General features: G+C 48.3%; 1 protein-coding gene across 1 annotated transcript in view; it reads left to right on the top strand.

Annotated features, from left to right (window-relative positions):
- The first annotated feature begins 727 nt into the window (after window positions 1-727).
- LOC147718433 (uncharacterized) overlaps window positions 728-23273 on the top strand; it is an 87779-nt gene continuing 65233 nt past the window's right edge. Inside the window, exon 1 of the mRNA XM_086967200.1 lies at window positions 728-791. Coding sequence (XP_086823326.1) covers window positions 728-791 — 64 coding nt within the window. The remainder of the gene's footprint in view (window positions 792-23273) is intronic.

The raw sequence follows: 23273 nt of genomic DNA, 5'->3' as shown, positions 1-23273 counted from the left end.
CTCTTCTTGCCTGTTGGACTGCTTGCGTATAGTCGGGATAGAATGCAAGTTTGTTGGATTGATATTGAAGATCTTTTTTCTCCCGGGCCATACGTAGTATTGCATCTCTATCCCGGTAGTTTAGTATGCGGGCCACTATGGGTCTTGGTGGTGTACCAGGAGGTGGTCGTGGTGCAAGTGTCCTGTGTGCCCTTTCTACGATGAAGACTTGGGACAGTTTGTCTTTGCCAAACAGGGATAGGCACATTTCCTCCACATAAGCTTCCATATTACCAATGTTTGTTGATTCTGGTACACCCGCTACACGTATGTTATTGCGACGTGACCTCGCTTCCAAATCCTCAGACTTGGATTTAATAACTTCTAGGATCTTCTCAAATCCCGTGCATTTAGAGGTGCTTGCACGCGATTCATCTTCCACTGCAGACAATCTTGTCTCTGCTTCATCCAGCCGTTCTCCATGTCGATCCACCTTGGCCGCCATGTTATCCAATCGCGTCGTTAGATGGTCCATTTTACCATGCATATCCTGCAGGCTGTCTTGAATTGCTTTCAACATCACCTCCATACTGTTAGGCGCTGTGCGCTCCGAGTCAGTCTCTGTGTCTGATTGGGGATGGGACCCTCTCACAGTCCGGCGTTGTTCAAAGTTGAGCTTTGGTTGTTGCTTGTCCGGTTTCCCCATCCTGCGGGGTATCTGCACCTTTGTATCTTGTGATGATGGGTTATGCAGCTAGTAGAGGCTCATAGAGCAGGCACGCTGTGCACCGGTGCCCTGACAGCATGTAGAGGTGAGATCAGCAGTTACGCGTTTTTGCGCCAATGAGACGGTCGAACAGTGCAGATGAAGAAGGCAATGAGGGCATTCACACTGCCATTAGTGCCACGTGAAAATGACAGGCAGTGACATTGAAGTTGGAGGTCTCTGCCCTGGTGGACTGTTGTGTGTATCACATTAAAGAGCAGTCACAGACATGGAGAGAGCGGTACAACACAGCGCTGAATGGTATGACAGTATCCTCCAGCAGTATTAAAAGAGCTCCTGTTCACCCTCAGCAGCGGTTTGGAAAGCCTGCCACTGTATTTGCTCGTGGTTAATGTCACTTAAAGTAAAAGGAGCAAAATATTGGAAGGAGCCGTCTCCGTGTTACATATATCTGGTGCACTAATCAGGTAGCCGCCGCCTATTCACAGCGGGGACAGACACAGGAGCTGTTCCGTTGTCAGGTTAGCAACCGAGTGCTATATTGCGTGGTGTGACATATAAAGCGTTAATTTGGGCACATCAACGTGTTTAACACGGGCGCTGCACATGCGTGACCGGCACGATCGACATTCCAAAACGTGGTGTAGATCACTTCCAAAAGTCTATCAATGTGTGTGCATGGTTGCTGCAGACACAAACCAACGTTTCAGTAGATGATCCGGTGTCAGCGGTGTGTTATCTCTGAGCGGGCACCGCCATTTCGGGGAATATGTTTCGCGCCTTTAGCCACAATGCTGCCCTGCAATGAACACTTTATTGCTGAGTCGCTGCTGAACGGCAGCTACGGCCGTGATTACTCTCGCAGCGGCGCAGTACAGGCAGCCCAGCGATGTTGCAGACAGTCCCGGACTTGATAATTCCCCCATGAAGCGGGAGGGGTCTGGTGATCAGTCGCCGTTATGAGCCCAGATTGTGTTTATGCCATAATTGCGTTAGTTAGTCCGACAGCCTTCGCCAGCATCGTGGTGTATTGTAAGGAGTACTCACGGGTCCGTGATTAGGCTGCTTCGGGGCTCTGTGACGCGTGTCACTGTCACTGTCCCAACCGCTTACAGGCAGCCGCCATCCCGCTCGCATAGGTCGCGGACCATGGCGGAGCTTGGTTCTCGGATTTCTCTGCCGCACCCGCTCACAGAGCTACGAAAAGGGTATCAGGATGCGCCGCTCATCTTCCGCCGTCCGATGGTACCTTTTGGCAGCGGGTTCCTTGATCTTGTTCACGTTATTATTACGGATAAACGGAACCGTCCGGCGGAGCTGCCTGACTAGCCAGCCATCCCGCAGTGCGCCCTCTAGCGCCACCCCCTGAGCCAGGGAAGTTCATCCCTCCCTATTCATTCAAGAAAGTTTCCCGTGACCTCTGAGTTAGCTGGCGCAAACCTAAATTAAGTTTAACATAGTCAGTAGAGACCTAGATGACCTCAGTCCTATGTCTACTCTGCTGTTTATGTTATTCCAATGCGCATAGCCTATTGGGAAAATAGGAACTACACTACATGGCGCCCAACTTTTGGTAAGGCGATAATCTAACGCAAGACACTAGAGTAAGTCAGTCGTGCTTTTTCACACAGAACCCTTTTCCCGTAAAAACTCCAATAGACGTCTGGAGTGGGTGAAAGGTTAATATCCGCCGGAACTTAGAAGCATGAGAATCCTATGTAGTAGTTTTTGGTTTGATCAACATTGAAGGATACAGTGTTCCAAAATATTGTGCACCTAATCTTTGTTTCCTTGAAACTCGATCTGCAAACAAAAAATGAAAGTGACGAAGAGAGAGAAAGAGAAGCCTTAGCAGCTCAACTCATAGCGGACGACACACTTCTGCAAAACACCGACCCGGATGCAATAATTATTCCGGTCAATATAAGAAGAACTATAACTCTTAAAATTATAGAAAATGGACTGACACCACGAGGTGGTACAGTCATATTCGTGGTAGGGGCACATGAATATCGGCAGACAGAAGTATTCTATTCATGGATACATTTTCCAGCAGCACACGCTATGACAAAAGACTTCCACTATTACAAAATAGAGGAACCTCCGGGAGAATACACTTCTTTCGAGGAGATCGACATCCCACTAAATAACCAAGAGCACCTGCTCTGGTTTAATGGAGCCCTAAAACATAATAATCACATCAGCAGGCTTGGTCCACTAAGTAGACCAGGAGCAACGTGGCCGGTTCTAGCCAGCTACACACCACATCCAGACATTGATAAAATGTCAGTTCCTGGACTTTTAGCCCAACTAAAACTCCTAATAAAAATACATAGACAATTGGTCCAGTATGTCATGCGGACTTCAACAGTACAACCGAATATTCCACAGCAGACCCCTCACCAGGGGAACACAAACAAAATCACACCACAGAACATACAATCATGTCTTAGTAAAGTACCCATAAAACGGGAACAAATTCCATTCTGGTTAGCACAAAAAATTAGTCAAATAGAGGCAGTATTTCCAGATACTACTCCTACTGAGAAACACAGAATTCTGACTATCTGTCTTCCAATGGGGATCGCACCACATGTGGAAGACTGTGACACTTGGGGCACAGTCTTTGCTTTGATCTACACAAAAACACATGGTGTCCCGTCTATGGCAGTGATACCAGATATACTAAGACAGATTCAAAATGAATACGCACCAGAACCTGCTTTAACGCTGGGTATGAAATTACTAAAAGACTTCAAGCAAGTCTCGGCTATATTATTAGCCAACATAAAAGGAGAAGCAGCATCTGTGGCGATCCGCCAAAAATTGAAGGAAACAGATGTAGCAGACCAACCACTTGAACTCGCCGGAATCATAGAAAAATCCTATGAAGAGCTAGGAAGAGATAGTTTGGGTCGGAAACCGGTAAAACCCCAACTAACTGAAAATCCTGAAAAAATATTTATTAAAAATAATTTAAGAACTCCAAAAAAGAGTTGGGATGGTAATAAACAATCCACTCCCAGGGAAAAACATTTCCAGTCCAGAGGAAGGTCTCCTCAGCGTAGAGAGAGATCTCCAGGCCGAGAAGACAAGTCTCCCCAAAGGGAGCCCTCTGAAAAAAGATGCAACCTTGGAGATAGGGATAAAATAAGAAAACCAGACAGATATCAAGATGTTGATTTACGTCCCTGTCGATCCTTCTCACTCAATCTTTCTCTATCTTCTTCACACAAATCGGAAAGAAGAGGACGGTCAGAACACAGAGAAGAGCACGTCAAGTCCAAAGACAAGGAACCTGCTCATCAAAGTAAAAAATTACAATTTCCCAGAAAGAAGGTAGCAAGTAAGCATGGGGGAATTTTGCAAATTTGCGATCCGCGAATTTGCAGATTTGCGAATTTGCAATCCGCAAAATTCGTGAGTTTGTGCGAATTTGCGGATTTTTTTATTTTTACGAGTTTGCGGGTGTTTGCGGTGCCCTTTGCGTGTTCGCGGGTGTTCGCGGGGCGCTTTGCGTGTTCGCGTTTTTTTTTTTTGGCCTGGTTAATCACTGCCACCCTCTCATTTTTTATGCCCTTCTGCCCTCTGTACCACTTGTTTCTGTGCCCTTCTGCCCTCTGCCCCACTCATTTTTTGTCCCCTTATGCCTTCTAATCCACTTTAGTGCCCTTCTGCCCTTAGCCCCACTTAGAATGGCGCCGGCAAGCTGCCAGCGCCATTCTAAAACAGCTACAAAGAGCTTCAACAGGAAGCACTAATAGATAAAGTAAAGCAGGTGCTCGAGTTGAAGGTCAAATTAAGTTACACAATCATTAATCCCCCCAAGTTTGGGGTGGTTAATGATTGTGTAACTGAATTTGAGCTCGAGCACCTGCTTTACTTTATCTATTAGAGCTTCCTGTTGAAGCTGACTTTTGTAACTATTTTAAATGGCTCTGGCAGCTTGCCGGTGCCATTCTAAAAGAGTTACAAAAGTCAGCTTGAACTTTTGACCCAATCCGTTCCGCTCGCGGATTTTGCGGGAAATTCGCGAATCTCGCGGATTGCGAATTTACCGAAAATCCGCAAAATCCGCCAGCAGAACGGATTTTCGGCCCATGCTTAGTAGCAAGTATTAAAATTAAACATGCCAAGAATTCTGAGGACACAACTGAAAAACGGAGAGTGGGCACAGACAATGCTAGACAGCACAGCAGAAGTGACCATAGCTCACAACATCCTGATGAATCTTCTGGAGACAGTGGACACGAATGAGTACATTCAGGTGGAAACTGCAGACACACGAGTTAGTGTGCCCCATAAATTATATGAAATAACATTACGTATAGAGGGAGATAGAACTAGGAAAATAAAAGGTCTTTTTTGGGAAAAACTTTCTAAAGGCTATGACATCCTGTTAGCTGAGAAAGACTGGCCACCAGAGATTGTCAGGGAGTGCCCTCATAGCGAAGAAAGGATTATGCCTGCCTTCTCAAATCAAATTCCGATTCATAAAAAGTACACATTGGCAAGAAAATGGGCAGTGGCTCAAGCTCCTGCTTTATACAAAAATCATGTAGGATGGGATGAGGATTCGCCTCACCACAAAATCTAGTTAAAAAAATCAGCCCACTGTACAAAGGCAGTACCCAGTTAAACAAGAAGCTAAAAAGCAAGTCAGGGAGATCTTAAATCAACTTGAATTTCAAGGGGTGATCAAAACATGCACCTCTCAAATGAACAATCCTTTGTTTCCTGTCTCCAAGCCAGAGGATTCATATCGTCTAGTTTTGGACTACATACATTTAAACTCCTGTTGTAAAACATTTGCAGTACAAAACTCACATAGTGCAGCACTAATGAATAACATTGTGCGCAAAAATATAAAACGACATTAGATATCTCTAATGGATTCTTCTATCAAAACATTGCACCTGAAAGCAAGTATTTGACCGCTTTCTCAATAATGGGGTCGCAAAAACAATTTTTCCGACTCCCACAGGGATTCAAGAATAGCCCAGAATTATTCTCAGCAAGGGTAACAGAGTTACTACAAATATATGATGATGAAGCATTATCATATGTCGATGACATCTATCTTACAGATGATGACCTGGAGACTCACTTAAAAAGGGTGAACACCATAATACTTGGGTTCGCAGCAGAGGGTTACAAATTCAACTTTAAAAAGTCACGAATTGCCCATCTAACTGTCCTACTTTTAGGATATGAATTATCAAGTGAAGGCAAAAGCCTGGCAGACAATTTCTTAGAGAAATGTGAGGTACTCCAAGCACCAAAAACGCTGAAGAATTTACAATCAATACTAGGTTTCCTGAATTTCGGAAGAACATACATTCTAAATTATGCAGAGAGGGTTAAACCTCTCTATGAATTAATAAGACCAGATTTCAAACAAATCAGTTGGATTCAGAAACACACAGAGATTTTGAGATCATTGCAAACAGACATGTTAGCTAAAACAAAATTACAAACTCGCAAAAACATATGCAATCTTGTAATCCGAGTCATCCCAGGAAGGTGCGGATTCACATACCTGACCTCTAATGAGGGAGAAACGGTACCTATAGCTTACAAATCTTATTTGTACACTCAAGCTGAAATGAAATGCAGTTCTACAGAAAAAATTCTGACAGCGGTTAAAACTGCTGTAACAACAGAAAGACATCTAGCCCAAGGCAGAAGAATAGCTGTTTTTACAGCAGAATCAGCCCTTGAGGCATTAACAAGTCCACGTAATCTGATTACAGTGGCCTTAGATCCAAAATGGATAGAATGGGAAAATACTTTTGCTACAGAAGACGTGAAATACTATTTTGACCCAAAAACTGAAAAAACTAGATGATCTAGAATCTGAACGAGAATATCCTCTGCCAGCTGAAATTCTGCCTCTGGAACAATACACCTGTGTAATCTATATGGACAGATTCGCACAACACTACAATGTAGATAAAAAATCCTACAATGCAGCGTGTGCGATTGTTAAAGGTCGCTGGTGCTCTGGTAAATTCAAACCAATGATTACCAAAACTGAATCACTCAGGAACTGTTCAGCTCAGAGAGCTGAAATAAGATCATTAAAAATGGCGCTTGAAAATGCCGACCGCGAATTCCCCACACTAATAGTGTGTGATTCGTATTTCTGCGTCAAATCTTACAACAGTGATATGCAGACATGGAGTAAAAACGGTTACAAAGATGACACAGGTGCCACAATCAAGCATAAAATGCATTGGGAACAAGTAGTTCTTTTAAAGAAAGAACTACGAAAGACTCACGTGATACACGCACTGAGTGATCGACGTGATGGCATTCACGTTGCAAGGAATTCATTGGCTAACACAGCCACAGCAGAAGTGGTTCAACCGGCTTCCGTAGCCACTGAAAAGCGTTCAGAAAAACAAATAGATGGAGAAACCATGCTGGCGGTAAAAGCCTCATTAGAAGGCGATTATGCAGCATTACCTCTCAACTATCCACTCAGTAATAATTGATGCAAACTCCGTTCCGTTTGCTCGAATCCCTGGAGTGGGGGATAGAGTAATTCCAAACACGAACCGGAGAATCTTCTTGCTACAAGAAGCTCATATGGGGTTGGGTTGAGGCACCAAGAAATCCTGAAATCTCTGATGGAACTACAATCAGAGTACTGGTGGCCGGGAATGAGCGTAGATATTTACAAATTTGCAACAAATTGTGAGGACTGCAACAGAGATCGCAGTTGTGAACCAGACCAGCCTGTAGCCCAGATACCACTATTAGATAGCATCAGGCTATCTATAGCGCAGAAATCCAGTCGGAGAAATGCGTCCCATAATTAATAAAGACTTAATTTACTTGAAAATGAGGCCCCCAGCACTCGGCTGAAGCCATAACTGTTATAAAAGATTTGCGAGTCTTTATCGGCACATACGCAATTGGCATGCTATATTCTGATCAGGGTCCTGCGTTTAGCTCTCGCGCTTACAAAGAGGCCATGAACAGCATGGGCATCACATTGCGGTACTCTTCTCCCTTCCATCCTGAGCGAAATGCGGTTGTGGAAAGAAAAAACCGGGACATAAAGCAATCTATAACGGCGAGGTTATTTAGTTCGGCTGATGAGTGGGTCAAACATTTAACAAGTCTTAATAATCTGCCAAGAAACTCTCTAAAAGGTCTCACTCAATACGAACTATTGTTCGGAACTAGAATGCTCATTCGGGACCTTGATTGTCACACTTCAGTGGTAGAAGAAAAATCCTTTGATATCAAAGATCGTTTGGCTGTTTTACAGGACTTAAATGAAACAAGAAAAAACCTGAGTAACATAAAGTTGAAACAGCCGACAGCCACTGAAGAAAAACCACCTGTCCCAGCAAGACCTGTCTGGATTCCAAAGATTGGGGATCTGGTCAGAGAGAAGATTGCGGTAAAGAAGGAATTTGGGCCTTCTTACAGAAAAGCAGTACCTCTCTTAGCTATCAGCGGAACAAGATCAGTTGTACTACCGCCCCTTGCTGGTAAAAAGGAGAACAGAGTTGTATCCATCGACCTGGTAAAACCACAATCATGTGGCCAATAATAAGTAGTAGGCCAAGTGGACTACCAACAAATAGCAGAATACCGAAATTTGCTACAATCCAAGAGGGTATTACTGAAAGACTAATCACATTTGATAAATCTGCAGTGGGTAACAAAGGACTAAGCAATAATGCCATGGAACTAATGTTATGTTATGTTATGTTATGTTAAATGGGATTTGTAAAGCGCGCTGACACCATGGGTTTCCTGGCGCTGTAGGACAGAGGTAAGGCTGAGGACGGGAGGCGCGTGGTTTAGCAAGGTGGGGGAAAAAGGAAGGTTTTGAGCAGTTTCCTGAAATGAAGGAGGGAACTACAGGATTTGATGGTCAGGGGAGAGAATTTCAGAATTTAGGGGCCAGGAGGGCGAACCGACGGCCACCGAATTTGTTGGTTTTGGTTTTGGGGACATCAAGCAGATTGAGGTGAGCTGAGCGGAGGTTGCGAGTAGGGCGGTGTTGGTTGATGAGTGAGGTAAGGAAAGCGGGGCTGGTAAAGTGGAGGGTTTTGAACGTGAGGCAGCCTAGCTTGAAGGCCGCCCTCTGTTCTATAGGCAGCCAGTGCAGCTTGTGCAGTAGGGGTTAAGCATGGGCGAATTTTGCGAATTCGCGATCTGTGAATTTGCGGATTTGCGAATTCACGATCCGCAAAATTCGCGAATTTGTGCGAATTTGCGGATTTTAGTTTTTTTTGCGTGTTCGCAGGGTTTTTTTGCGTGTTCGCGGGGTTTTTTGTGTGTTAGCGAGGCTTTTTGCGTCTTCACGAGCCACTTGCATAGCGAAGGTACCCATGCAGTCGTTTATGGGAGAGGGAGAGAGAGATAGATAGATAGATAGATAGATAGATAGATAGATAGATAGATAGATAGATAGATAGATAGATAGAAAGAGAGAGAAAGCGAGGGAAAGAGAGAGGGAGAGAGAGAACGAGAGAAAGAAAGAGAGGCCAGATCTCTAAAGGGCCAGATTCCTGAGTTGCCCCTACAGAACATACAGCTTTTTATTTTTAGCAAAATGCATATGAAAATTGTGCTGTAAAGGTTTAACCCCTCCTGACAACTCAAAATGGGTGTATTTGCCATCCTCTCCCTTCTTCCTGTTTTTTATATCTGTAAGTGCTTCCTGATGAGGTTTAATTCCTTGGACAGGTGCCTCGTTGCCTACTTGTAACTATTCTGTGACCCTGCTTCAATGGTCAGAGCAGGGTCAGAGAATAGTTGCAAGTAGGCAACGAGGCGCCAGGAAGCAATTAGCAGCAGGTGTCCAAGTTGAAGTTATTTTGTTTGTAACCCTTTTGTAAAAGGTTACAAAGAAATTAGGTTTGACTTTTGCACCTGCTGCTGTAACCCTTGCTTGGCTGAAAATTCGTCCCCGCTGATTCGCGGATTTTACTGCAATTTCGCAAGATTCGCGGATCGCGAAATTGCGGAAAATCCGCAAATTCGCCCGCAAAACGGATTTTACGCCCACCCTTAGTAGGGGTTTAGCCGACTGCCATTTGGGGGTTTTGTAGATGAGACGGACTGCTTGGTTCTGCATGACCTGGAGGCGGTGTAATAGTGATTTTGGGAGTCCTTGATACAAGGAATTGGAGAAGTCCAGGCGGGATAGCACCAAAGAGATGATGACCTGAATCAGAGCGGCTGGTGGGAGTAGATGACTGACTTTGCGGATTTTGCGAAGCTGGAACGTACATGATGAGATGACTGTGCCAACTTGGGGTCTGAGGGAGAGTTCGGCATCAATGGTCACACCGAGACTCTTTACCGATTTCGCTGGAATCGGGGGAGGACCTAGTTTGTTAGGCCAGGACTGCGGACCCCAATGAGAGGGGCTGGATCCGGGAAGAAGGAGGTCAGTTTTTCCCAGATTTAGTTTTAGTTGATTGCAGTTCACCCACTCCTGGATGTGTATCATGGAGGAATGGAAATTGTCCACAGCGTTCCGAGAGTGGAGTGGAAAGATGATCTGTAGATCGTCAGCGTAATTGTACACTGCGATGTCCCAGTTTTGAAGTGAGTTGATCAGGGGCCAAAGGTAGAGGTTGAATAGTAGGGGTGACAGGGAGGAACCCTGAGGGACTCCGCAGGTAGTAGGAGTTTTCGGTGCTTTGTACGGGCCCAAGTGGACGGCTTGTGTTCTGCCGGTCAGAAAGGACTGGGTCCATTTGAAGGCAGGACCCTGGATGCCGGCCTGCTCAACACGGTGAAGAAGGATGTTGTGATCAACCGCGTCGAACGCGGCCGACAGGTCTAGGAGTACGAGGGCCTGGGGGATGGATCCCTGTGTCGGCGTTCCTCCTTAGCGTGTCAAGGACTGCTAGGATGACTGCCTCGGTGGAGTGAGCTCGCCTGAAACCGGCCTGGTTAGGTTCCAGGTGGCAGGAGGTCTCAATGAAGTTGGAGAGACACCGGGTGACGTGGGCCTCCATTAGTTTTGAGAAGTATGGCAGGAGAGATATGGGGCGGTAGTTGGCGAGTTCCGCCGGGTCAGCGCCAAGTTTCTTCAGGAGGGGCACTAAGATGGCCTCCTTGAAGGAGCTGGGACAGTGCCCGTGCTGAGGGAGGGAGCCATTCAGCAGAGGTAGGATGCAGTCGGGTAGATTGAGGCAGATGGTCCGTAGGACCGAGGGGGGGCAGCAGTCATTTGGAGAACCTGATTTTACCCGGTTCGCGAGTTCAGCTAGTGAGTTGGGGTTGAGGGTGGGGAAGAGGGTGAAGATCGATGAGTTATGCAAAGGAATGTCTAGGGGATGTGTCTGAGGGAGGTGGGGGATGAAATCCTTGATTTTATTAATTTTCTCAACAAAAAAGAGGTTGAGAGCATCACAAGTATCTTGGGTGGGGGTCTGACCTGGGAGAGTTCTGTCGTCTGAGGTGAGTTTGTTCATAATTTTTAAGACCTCCTTTGATTTATTGTCCGCGGACGAGATTCTGTTTGAGAAATGTTCGGATTTAGCTGAAGAGATTGCATTTTTGTATTCTCTGCGGGCTATAGTGTATTGTAGTCTGTAAGGTTCAGAGTAATTGTGTCTCCATGTCCGTTCCAACTGGCGGACCTTCAGTTTGTGTTGCTTAAGGTCGTCCGAGAACCATCTGTGGGAGTTGGGGTGTCTGGTGGGGGGAAATTTGGTGAGGGGAGCGAATTGATCACTGGCCGATTTTAGCCAGTAGCCAATGTCGCTTTCCATCCTGTCGATATTAGTTAGCGGATTAATGGCTGGCCGGGTGTCAGATAAGGTTGAGAGAAAACCTTGGGAGTCATGAGAGCTCCATTTGCGTGAGAGGCCACCGGCCATTAGAGGGTCAGGGGTTCTGCCAATGACGGTGAAGGTGGTATCGACTAGGTGGTGGTCTGACCAGACGCAGGGGGAGACAGATGGCTGGGAGAGTGTTATGTTTTGGGTCCAGATCTGGTCCAGGATGTGGCCCTTGATGTGGGTGGGCAGGGAAATTTGTTAAGTCATGTTAAGACTATTGAGGGCTTCGAAGAGTTCTGTAGCGTGGGGCCCGGCGGTGGCGTCGTTGAACCAGTAGTTAGGGAAGCCGAAGAGAGCTAGTCTGGGATGCAATGTAAGTAGGTCGGACAGCTGTTCGATCAAGGTGACAGCGAAGGATGGCATAGAGTGAGGGGGCTGATATAGGAGAAGGAGAGTCAGGGCTCCTACATCCATTTTTAGGCTAATGATTAGGTTGTCTACTTCCGGGAGGACAAGGGAAGATGTGGAGATAAAATTGAGGTGTTTTGATATTATTGCTGCCATCCCACCTCCAGGCCGATCTCCAGGGCGATCGGCATGCAGGATGTAGTAGTCTGGGGGGGAGCCGCGAGGATGTCATGGAGAGAATCTGTAGTCAGCCAGGTTTCCGTGAGCAGAAGTACGTCTGGCTTGTCATTAGACAGAAGGATATAGATGTCGGCTTGGTGTTTTACTAGGGAGCGGGTGTTCAGATACAGCACCCGGATGGAAGTGTTACTTCTGACCGGTATAGCGGGGGGGTGCTCCGACTGGAGGGGAGTGGGTCTGAGCATGCGAGACCGGCTGTGGTGATGCGTCCGGTGGTGGTGGGAGAGGGTGAGCGGTGGGGGAGTTGTAGTTCTCTGAGCGAGTCGGCCGAGTATGAGATGAGGTAGCCGGCTTGGCTGGCCCCTGGGCCCAGTCTGGTGTGGACAGGCGCAGACGGGCTTGCTTTTGGTGCGGCCGCTGCGCGTCCGAGGAATGCACATTGATGTAGGGTGATAGGGGGGCGTGGCCTCACGTAGGTGGGCGTGGCCTGTGGGCTTGGCGAGTGATGGCGGCAAAGGATTTCCCAACCCTCTGCAGCGCTTACATCGGCTGCGCGGGGGTATTTCAGCAAGGATTGGGGGGAAAGGTGCACAGGAGTGAGTGAGCAGTTCAGGTAAAAACACAGTGCAAATTACAGTTTTTTTTTTAAATTAGCGAGCGATTCTCCCGGCTACTGCCTCACGAGTGTTCAATGTCCTCTGGCGCGGCTTGTAATCAGCGCGACTTATATATGCTGAGGAAAAACGGGCGTGGCCTCACGTAGGTGGGCGTGGCCTGTGGGCTTGGCGAGTGATGGCGGTGATGGATTTCCCAACCCGTGGCAGCGCTTACATCCGCTGCGTGGGGGTATTTCAGCAAGGATTGGGGGGAAAGGTGCCCAGGAGTGAGTGATCAGTTCAGGTAAAAACACAGTGCAAATCACTGTTTTTAAAAAAAATTAGCGAGCGATGCACCCGGCTTCCGCCTCAGGAGTGTTCAATGTCCTCTTGAAAACCCAAATTTTAACAGTTCGTCAAGAAACACCAGTCTACAATGATGTAGACCCTGACTATGCTAATGAAACAAAGAAAAATGCAAAAGCAAATGAGAATCCAGAAAAAATTCCAATAACTGATAGAACTGCATCTGGCTACTTCATCAATTTCGACGACTTCTCTGAAGATCCAAGTAAGCATGAAGAAACGCCGCAAACAAAAACTTTCAAAGACAAAGTAATTGAAATTTTTCACCAACTAAAAGAAACATATCTGATTTCACCATGGATTGAATTTTGGATTGTGTTAGGTGTACTTACTCTCCTGCTTTAGCTCATCATGGTTCTCTGTTTGGGAAAATTCATTGATGGAAAATATTGTACAATGGACACAGCAAGTCAGAACATCAACTTGGTCCTAAAGCCTCACACATCCTCCTGCATCGAGAAAAGAGAACTGTCATCTGTAAACATCTCAGCCAATCTAATACCCGGTGGGGTAGCATGGGACAGAACTGATTATGACATTTTTGGCCCGATTGAACTCCTGAAATATCCACATCAGTTCAAGGTTTCATTAAGTGACTTCGTGACACCAAGTACATTCTCAGATGATTGGGACTTTGAAAACATTAATAATATGATGTCAGATTTAGTAATACAAAAAACAATTTGATGGACAGAATGTAGATCAATGTCTTACATTCACCCCAGTACAAGGATCTGGGCCTAAATCCATCGTTTTTTGCACTCCACACCACCCTGGGTCAGATAATGGCTTTATGCAAATCAGCTCTGACCCTGTGCCCCATGGGAACAGTCCAGTCTGAACTACAACAGCCATATCTTTCCCAGACCGGAATCAAGCATCCGAGGACCGGACCGGTTTCGAGGTAACACTTCTCATCAGCCCGGCTAGCTTGACTCCAGTGGTGTGGAGGCTCTGGGACCCACGTCTGAGCTACCCCAGTACACTCAGGGAGAAAATTACAAAAAACAATTTGATGGACAGACTGTAGATCAATGTCCTACATTCACCCCAGTACAAGGATCTGGGCCTAAATCCATCGTTTTTTGCACTCCACCCCACCCTGGGTCAGATAATGGCTTTATGCAAATCAGCTCTGACCCTGTGCCCCATGGGAACAGTCCAGTCCAAACTACAACAGCCATATCTTTCCCAGACCGGAATCAAGCATCAGAGGACCGGACCGGTTTCGAGGTAACACCTCTCATCAGCCCGGCTAGCTTGACTCCAGTGGTGTGGAGGCTCTGGGACCCACGTCTGAGCTACCCAGTACACTCAGGGAGAAAATTACAAAAAACAATTTGATGGACAGAATGTAGATCAATGTCTTACATTCACCCCAGTACAAGGATCTGGGCCTAAATCCATCGTTTTTTGCACTCCACACCACCCTGGGTCAGATAATGGCTTTATGCAAGGGCATGGCTTTTGTAGTTCGGACTGGACTGTTCCCATGGGGCACAGGGTCAGAGCTGATTTGCATATCGCCATTGTCTAACCCAGGGTGGTGTGGAGTGCAAAAAAACGATGGATTTGGGCCCAGATCTTTTGACTGGGTTGAATGTGTGACATTGATCCACATTCGGTCCATCACCTGTTTTGTTTGCAATTGCCGCCATAAGTGCGCTGGGTCCCAGGTACTCCACACCACTGGAGTCAAGCTAGCCGGGCTGATGAGAGGTGTTACCTCGAAACCGGTCCGGTCCTCGGATGCTTGATTCCGTTCTGGGAAGGACATGGCTTTTGTAGTTTGTACTGGACTGTTCCCATGGGGCACAGGGTCAGAGCTGATTTGCATATCGCCATTGTCTAACCCAGGGTGGTGTGGAGTGCAAAAAAATGATGGATTTGGGCCCAGATCTTTTGACTGGGTTGAATGTGTGACATTGATCCACATTCGGTCCATCACCTGTTTTGTTTGCAATTGCCGCCATAGGTGCGCTGGGGATGCCCAGACGTGGGTCCCAGGCACTCCACACCACTGGAGTCAAGCTAGCCGGGCTGATGAGAGGTGTTACCTCGAAACCGGTCTGGTCCTCGGATGCTCGATTCCGTTCTGGGAAGGACATGGCTTTTGTAGTTCGGACTGGACTGTTCCCATGGGGCACAGGGTCAGAGCTGATTTGCATATCGCCATTGTCTAACCCAGGGTGGTGTGGAGTTCTGCATGACCTGGAGGCGGTGTAATAGTGATTTTGGGAGTCCGTGATACAAGGAATTGGAGAAGTCCAGGCGGGATAGCACCAAAGAGATGATGACCTGAATCAGAGCGGCTGGTGGGAGTAGATGACTGACTTTGCGGATTTTGCGAAGCTGGAACGTACATGATGAGATGACTGTGCCAACTTGGGGTCTGAGGGAGAGTTCGGCATCAATGGTCACACCGAGACTCTTTACCGATTTTGCTGGAATCGGGGGAGGACCTAGTTTGTTAGGCCAGGACTGCGGACCCCAATGAGAGGGGCTGGATCCGGGAAGAAGGAGGTCAGTTTTTCCCAGATTTAGTTTTAGTTGATTGCAGTTCACCCACTCCTGGATGTGTATCATGGAGGAATGGAAATTGTCCACAGCGTTCCGAGAGTGGAGTGGAAAGATGATCTGTAGATCGTCAGCGTAATTGTACACTGCGATGTCCCAGTTTTGAAGTGAGTTGATCAGGGGCCAAAGGTAGAGGTTGAATAGTAGGGGTGACAGGGAGGAACCCTGAGGGACTCCGCAGGTAGTAGGAGTTTTCGGTGCTTTGTACGGGCCCAAGTGGACGGCTTGTGTTCTGCCGGTCAGAAAGGACTGAGTCCATTTGAAGGCAGGACCCTGGATGCCGGCCTGCTCAACACGGTGAAGAAGGATGTTGTGATCAACCGCGTCGAACGCGGCCGACAGGTCTAGGAGTACGAGGGCCTGGGGGATGGATCCCTGTGTCGGCGTTCCTCCTTAGCGTGTCAAGGACTGCTAGGATGACTGCCTCGGTGGAGTGAGCTCGCCTGAAACCGGCCTGGTTAGGTTCCAGGTGGCAGGAGGTCTCAATGAAGTTGGAGAGACACCGGGTGACGTGGGCCTCCATTAGTTTTGAGAAGTATGGCAGGAGAGATATGGGGCGGTAGTTGGCGAGTTCCGCCGGGTCAGCGCCAAGTTTCTTCAGGAGGGGCACTAAGATGGCCTCCTTGAAGGAGCTGGGACAGTGCCCGTTCTGAGGGAGGGAGCCATTCAGCAGAGGTAGGATGCAGTCGGGTAGATTGAGGCAGACGGTCCGTAGGACCGAGGGGGGGCAGCAGTCATTTGGAGAACCTGATTTTACCCAGTTCGCGAGTTCAGCTAGTGAGTTGGGGTTGAGGGTGGGGAAGAGGGTGAAGATCGATGAGTTATGCAAAGGAATGTCTAGGGGATGTGTCTGAGGGAGGTGGGGGATGAAATCCTTGATTTTATTAATTTTCTCAACAAAAAAGAGGTTGAGAGCATCACAAGTATCTTGGGTGGGGGTCTGACCTGGGAGAGTTCTGTCGTCTGAGGTGAGTTTGTTCATAATTTTTAAGACCTCCTTTGATTTATTGTCCGCGGACGAGATTCTGTTTGAGAAATGTTCGGATTTAGCTGAAGAGATTGCATTTTTGTATTCTCTGCGGGCTATAGTGTATTGTAGTCTGTAAGGTTCAGAGTAATTGTGTCTCCATGTCCGTTCCAACTGGCGGACCTTCAGTTTGTGTTGCTTAAGGTCGTCCGAGAACCATCTGTGGGAGTTGGGGTGTCTGGTGGGGGGAAATTTGGTGAGGGGAGCGAATTGATCACTGGCCGATTTTAGCCAGTAGCCAATGTCGCTTTCCATCCTGTCGATATTAGTTAGCGGATTAATGGCTGGCCGGGTGTCAGATAAAGTTGAGAGAAAACCTTGGGAGTCATGAGAGCTCCATTTGCGTGAGAGGCCACCGGCCATTAGAGGACCAGGGGTTCTGCCAATGACGGTGAAGGTGGTATCGACTAGGTGGTGGTCTGACCAGACGCAGGGGGAGACAGATGGCTGGGAGAGTGTTATGTTTTGGGTCCAGATCTGGTCCAGGATGTGGCCCTTGATGTGGGTGGGCAGGGAAATTTGTTAAGTCATGTTAAGACTATTGAGGGCTTCGAAGAGTTCTGTAGCGTGGGGCCCGGCGGTGGCGTCGTTGAACCAGTAGTTAGGGAAGCCAAAGAGAGCTAGTCTGGGATGCAATGTAAGTAGGTCGGACAGCTGTTCGATCAAGGTGACAGCGAAGGATGGCATAGAGTGAGGGGGCTGATATAGGAGAAGGAGAGTCAGGGCTCCTACATCCATTTTTAGGCTAATGATTAGGTTGTCTACTTCCGGGAGGACAAGGGAAGATGTGGAGATAAAATTGAGGTGTTTTGATATTATGGCTGCCATCCCACCTCCAGGCCGATCTCCAGGGCGATCGGCATGCAGGATGTAGTAGTCTGGGGGGGGGCCGCGAGGATGTCATGGAGAGAATCTGTAGTCAGCCAGGTTTCCGTGAGCAGAAGTACGTCTGGCTTGTCATTAGACAGAAGGATATAAATGTCGGCTTGGTGTTTTACTAGGGAGCGGGTTTTCAGATACAGCACCCGGATGGAAGTGTTACTTCTGACCGGTATAGCGGGGGGGTGCTCCGACTGGAGGGGAGTGGGTCTGAGCATGCGAGACCGGCTGTGGTGATGCGTCCGGTGGTGGTGGGAGAGGGTGAGCGGTGGGGGAGTTGTAGTTCTCTGAGCGAGTCGGCCGAATATGAGATGAGGTAGCCGGCTTGGCTGGCCCCTGGGCCCAGTCTGGTGTGGACAGGCGCAGACGGGCTTGCTTTTGGTGCGGCCGCTGCGCGTCCGAGGAATGCACATTGATGTAGGGTGATAGGGGGCGTGGCCTCACGTAGGTGGGCGTGGCCTGTGGGCTTGGCGAGTGATGGCGGCAAAGGATTTCCCAACCCTCTGCAGCGCTTACATCGGCTGCGCGGGGGTATTTCAGCAAGGATTGGGGGGAAAGGTGCACAGGAGTGAGTGAGCAGTTCAGGTAAAAACACAGTGCAAATTACAGTTTTTTTTTAAATTAGCGAGCGATTCTCCCGGCTACTGCCTCACGAGTGTTCAATGTCCTCTGGCGCGGCTTGTAATCAGCGCGACTTATATATGCTGAGGAAAAACGGGCGTGGCCTCACGTAGGTGGGCGTGGCCTGTGGGCTTGGCGAGTGATGGCGGTGATGGATTTCCCAACCCGTGGCAGCGCTTACATCCGCTGCGTGGGGGTATTTCAGCAAGGATTGGGGGGAAAGGTGCCCAGGAGTGAGTGATCAGTTCAGGTAAAAACACAGTGCAAATCACTGTTTTTAAAAAAAATTAGCGAGCGATTCACCCGGCTTCCGCCTCAGGAGTGTTCAATGTCCTCTTGAAAACCCAAATTTTAACAGTTCGTCAAGAAACACCAGTCTACAATGATGTAGACCCTGACTATGCTAATGAAACAAAGAAAAATGCAAAAGCAAATGAGAATCCAGAAAAAATTCCATTAACTGATAGAACTGCATCTGGCTACTTCATCAATTTCGACGACTTCTCTGAAGATCTAAGTAAGCATGAAGAAACGCCGCAAACAAAAACTTTCAAAGACAAAGTAATTGAAATTTTTCACCAACTAAAAGAAACATATCTGATTTCACCATGGATTGAATTTTGGATTGTGTTAGGTGTACTTACTCTCCTGCTTTAGCTCATCATGGTTCTCTGTTTGGGAAAATTCATTGATGGAAAATATTGTACAATGGACACAGCAAGTCAGAACATCAACTTGGTCCTAAAGCCTCACACATCCTCCTGCATCGAGAAAAGAGAACTGTCATCTGTAAACATCTCAGCCAATCTAATACCCGGTGGGGTAGCATGGGACAGAACTGATTATGACATTTTTGGCCCGATTGAACTCCTGAAATATCCACATCAGTTCAAGGTTTCATTAAGTGACTTTGTGACACCAAGTACATTCTCAGATGATTGGGACTTTGAAAACATTAATAATATGATGTCAGATTTAGTAATACAAAAAACAATTTGATGGACAGAATGTAGATCAATGTCTTACATTCACCCCAGTACAAGGATCTGGGCCTAAATCCATCGTTTTTTGCACTCCACACCACCCTGGGTCAGATAATGGCTTTATGCAAATCAGCTCTGACCCTGTGCCCCATGGGAACAGTCCAGTCTGAACTACAACAGCCATATCTTTCCCAGACCGGAATCAAGCATCCGAGGACCGGACCGGTTTCGAGGTAACACTTCTCATCAGCCCGGCTAGCTTGACTCCAGTGGTGTGGAGGCTCTGGGACCCACGTCTGAGCTACCCCAGTACACTCAGGGAGAAAATTACAAAAAACAATTTGATGGACAGAATGTAGATCAATGTCCTACATTCACCCCAGTACAAGGATCTGGGCCTAAATCCATCGTTTTTTGCACTCCACCCCACCCTGGGTCAGATAATGGCTTTATGCAAATCAGCTCTGACCCTGTGCCCCATGGGAACAGTCCAGTCCAAACTACAACAGCCATATCTTTCCCAGACCGGAATCAAGCATCAGAGGACCGGACCGGTTTCGAGGTAACACCTCTCATCAGCCCGGCTAGCTTGACTCCAGTGGTGTGGCGGCTCTGGGACCCACGTCTGAGCTACCCAGTACACTCAGGGAGAAAATTACAAAAAACAATTTGATGGACAGAATGTAGATCAATGTCTTACATTCACCCCAGTACAAGGTTCTGGGCCTAAATCCATCGTTTTTTGCACTCCACACCACCCTGGGTCAGATAATGGCTTTATGCAAGGGCATGGCTTTTGTAGTTCGGACTGGACTGTTCCCATGGGGCACAGGGTCAGAGCTGATTTGCATATCGCCATTGTCTAACCCAGGGTGGTGTGGAGTGCAAAAAAACGATGGATTTGGGCCCAGATCTTTTGACTGGGTTGAATGTGTGACATTGATCCACATTCGGTCCATCACCTGTTTTGTTTGCAATTGCCGCCATAAGTGCGCTGGGTCCCAGGCACTCCACACCACTGGAGTCAAGCTAGCCGGGCTGATGAGAGGTGTTACCTCGAAACCGGTCCGGTCCTCGGATGCTTGATTCCGTTCTGGGAAGGACATGGCTTTTGTAGTTTGTACTGGACTGTTCCCATGGGGCACAGGGTCAGAGCTGATTTGCATATCGCCATTGTCTAACCCAGGGTGGTGTGGAGTGCAAAAAAATGATGGATTTGGGCCCAGATCTTTTGACTGGGTTGAATGTGTGAAATTGATCCACATTCGGTCTATCACCTGTTTTGTTTGCAATTGCCGCCATAGGTGCGCTGGGGATGCCCAGACGTGGGTCCCAGGCACTCCACACCACTGGAGTCAAGCTAGCCGGGCTGATGAGAGGTATTACCTCGAAACCGGTCCGGTCCTCGGATGCTCGATTCCGTTCTGGGAAGGACATGGCTTTTGTAGTTCGGACTGGACTGTTCCCATGGGGCACAGGGTCAGAGCTGATTTGCATATCGCCATTGTCTAACCCAGGGTGGTGTGGAGTGCAAAAAAACGATGGATTTGGGCCCAGATCTTTTGACTGGGTTGAATGTGTGGTATTGATCCACATTCGGTCCATCACCTGTTTTGTTTGCAATTGCCGCCATAAGTGCGCTGGGGATGCCCGGACGTGGGTCCCAGGCACTCCACACCACTGGAGTCAAGCTAGCCGGGCTGATGAGAGGTGTTACCTCGAAAACGGTCTGGTCCTAGGATGCTTGATTCCGTTCTGGGAAGGACATGGCTTTTGTAGTTCGGACTGGACTGTTCCCATGGGGCACAGGGTCAGAGCTGATTTGCATATCGCCATTGTCTAACCCAGGGTGGTGTGGAGTGCAAAAAAACGATGGATTTGGGCCCAGATCTTTTGACTGGGTTGAATGTGTGACATTGATCCACATTCGGTCCATCACCTGTTTTGTTTGAAATTGCCGCCATAAGTGCGCTGGGGATGCCCAGACGTGGGTCCCAGGCACTCCACACCACTGGAGTCAAGCTAGCCGGGCTGATGAGAGGTGTTACCTCGAAACCGGTCCGGTCCTCGGATGCTTGATTCCGTTCTGGGAAGGACATGGCTTTTGTAGTTCGGACTGGACTGTTCCCATGGGGCACAGGGTCAGAGCTGATTTGCATATCGCCATTGTCTAACCCAGGGTGGTGTGGAGTGCAAAAAAACGATGGATTTGGGCCCAGATCTTTTGACTGGGTTGAATGTGTGACATTGATCCACATTTGGTCCATGACCTGTTTTGTTTGCAATTGCCGCCATAAGTGCGCTGGGGATGCCCAGACGTGGGTCCCAGGCACTCCACACCACTGGAGTCAAGCTAGCCGGGCTGATGAGAGGTGTTACCTCGAAACCGGTCCGGTCCTCGGATGCTTGATTCCGTTCTGGGAAGGACATGGCTTTTGTAGTTCGGACTGGACTGTTCCCATGGGGCACAGGGTCAGAGCTGATTTGCATATCGCCATTGTCTAACCCAGGGTGGTGTGGAGTGCAAAAAAACGATGGATTTGGGCCCAGATCTTTTGACTGGGTTGAATGTGTGACATTGATCCACATTCGGTCCATCACCTGTTTTGTTTGCAATTGCCACCATAAGTGCGCTGGGGATGCCCAGACGTGGGTCCCAGGCACTCCACACCACTGGAGTCAAGCTAGCCGGCCTGATGAGAGGTGTTACCGCGAAACCGGTCCGGTCCTCGGATGCTTGATTCCGTTCTGGGAAGGACATGGCTTTTGTAGTTCGGACTGGACTGTTCCCATGGGGCACAGGGTCAGAGCTGATTTGCATATCGCCATTGTCTAACCCAGGGTGGTGTGGAGTGCAAAAAAACGATGGATTTGGGCCCAGATCTTTTGACTGGGTTGAATGTGTGACATTGATCCACATTCGGTCCATCACCTGTTTTGTTTGCAATTGCCGCCATAAGTGCGCTGGGGATGCCCAGACGTGGGTCCCAGGCACTCCACACCACTGGAGTCAAGCTAGCCGGGCTGATGAGAGGTGTTACCTCGAAACCGGTCCGGTCCTCGGATGCTTGATTCCGTTCTGGGAAGGACATGGCTTTTGTAGTTCGGACTGGACTGTTCCCATGGGGCACAGGGTCAGAGCTGATTTGCATATCGCCATTGTCTAACCCAGGGTGGTGTGGAGTGCAAAAAAACGATGGATTTGGGCCCAGATCTTTTGACTGGGTTGAATGTGTGACATTGATCCACATTCGGTCCATCACCTGTTTTGTTTGCAATTGCCGCCATAAGTGCGCTGGGGAAGCCCAGACGTGGGTCCCAGGCACTCCACACCACTGGAGTCAAGCTAGCCGGGCTGATGAGAGGTGTTACCTCGAAACCGGTCCGGTCCTCGGATGCTTGATTCCGTTCTGGGAAGGACATGGCTTTTGTAGTTCGGACTGGACTGTTCCCATGGGGCACAGGGTCAGAGCTGATTTGCATATCGCCATTGTCTAACCCAGGGTGGTGTGGAGTGCAAAAAAACGATGGATTTGGGCCCAGATCTTTTGACTGGGTTGAATGTGTGACATTGATCCACATTCGGTCCATCACCTGTTTTGTTTGCAATTGCCACCATAAGTGCGCTGGGGATGCCCAGACGTGGGTCCCAGGCACTCCACACCACTGGAGTCAAGCTAGCCGGCCTGATGAGAGGTGTTACCGCGAAACCGGTCCGGTCCTCGGATGCTTGATTCCGTTCTGGGAAGGACATGGCTTTTGTAGTTCGGACTGGACTGTTCCCATGGGGCACAGGGTCAGAGCTGATTTGCATATCGCCATTGTCTAACCCAGGGTGGTGTGGAGTGCAAAAAAACGATGGATTTGGGCCCAGATCTTTTGACTGGGTTGAATGTGTGACATTGATCCACATTCGGTCCATCACCTGTTTTGTTTGCAATTGCCGCCATAAGTGCGCTGGGGATGCCCAGACGTGGGTCCCAGGCACTCCACACCACTGGAGTCAAGCTAGCCGGGCTGATGAGAGGTGTTACCTCGAAACCGGTCCGGTCCTCGGATGCTTGATTCCGTTCTGGGAAGGACATGGCTTTTGTAGTTCGGACTGGACTGTTCCCATGGGGCACAGGGTCAGAGCTGATTTGCATATCGCCATTGTCTAACCCAGGG

This window comes from Lissotriton vulgaris, chromosome 4_1, assembly GCF_964263255.1.
Source record: "Lissotriton vulgaris chromosome 4_1, aLisVul1.2, whole genome shotgun sequence".
NCBI lineage: Eukaryota > Metazoa > Chordata > Amphibia > Caudata > Salamandridae > Lissotriton > Lissotriton vulgaris.
Note: the sequence above shows the minus strand (reverse complement) of the source record. Positions and strands in the feature narration are given on the sequence as shown.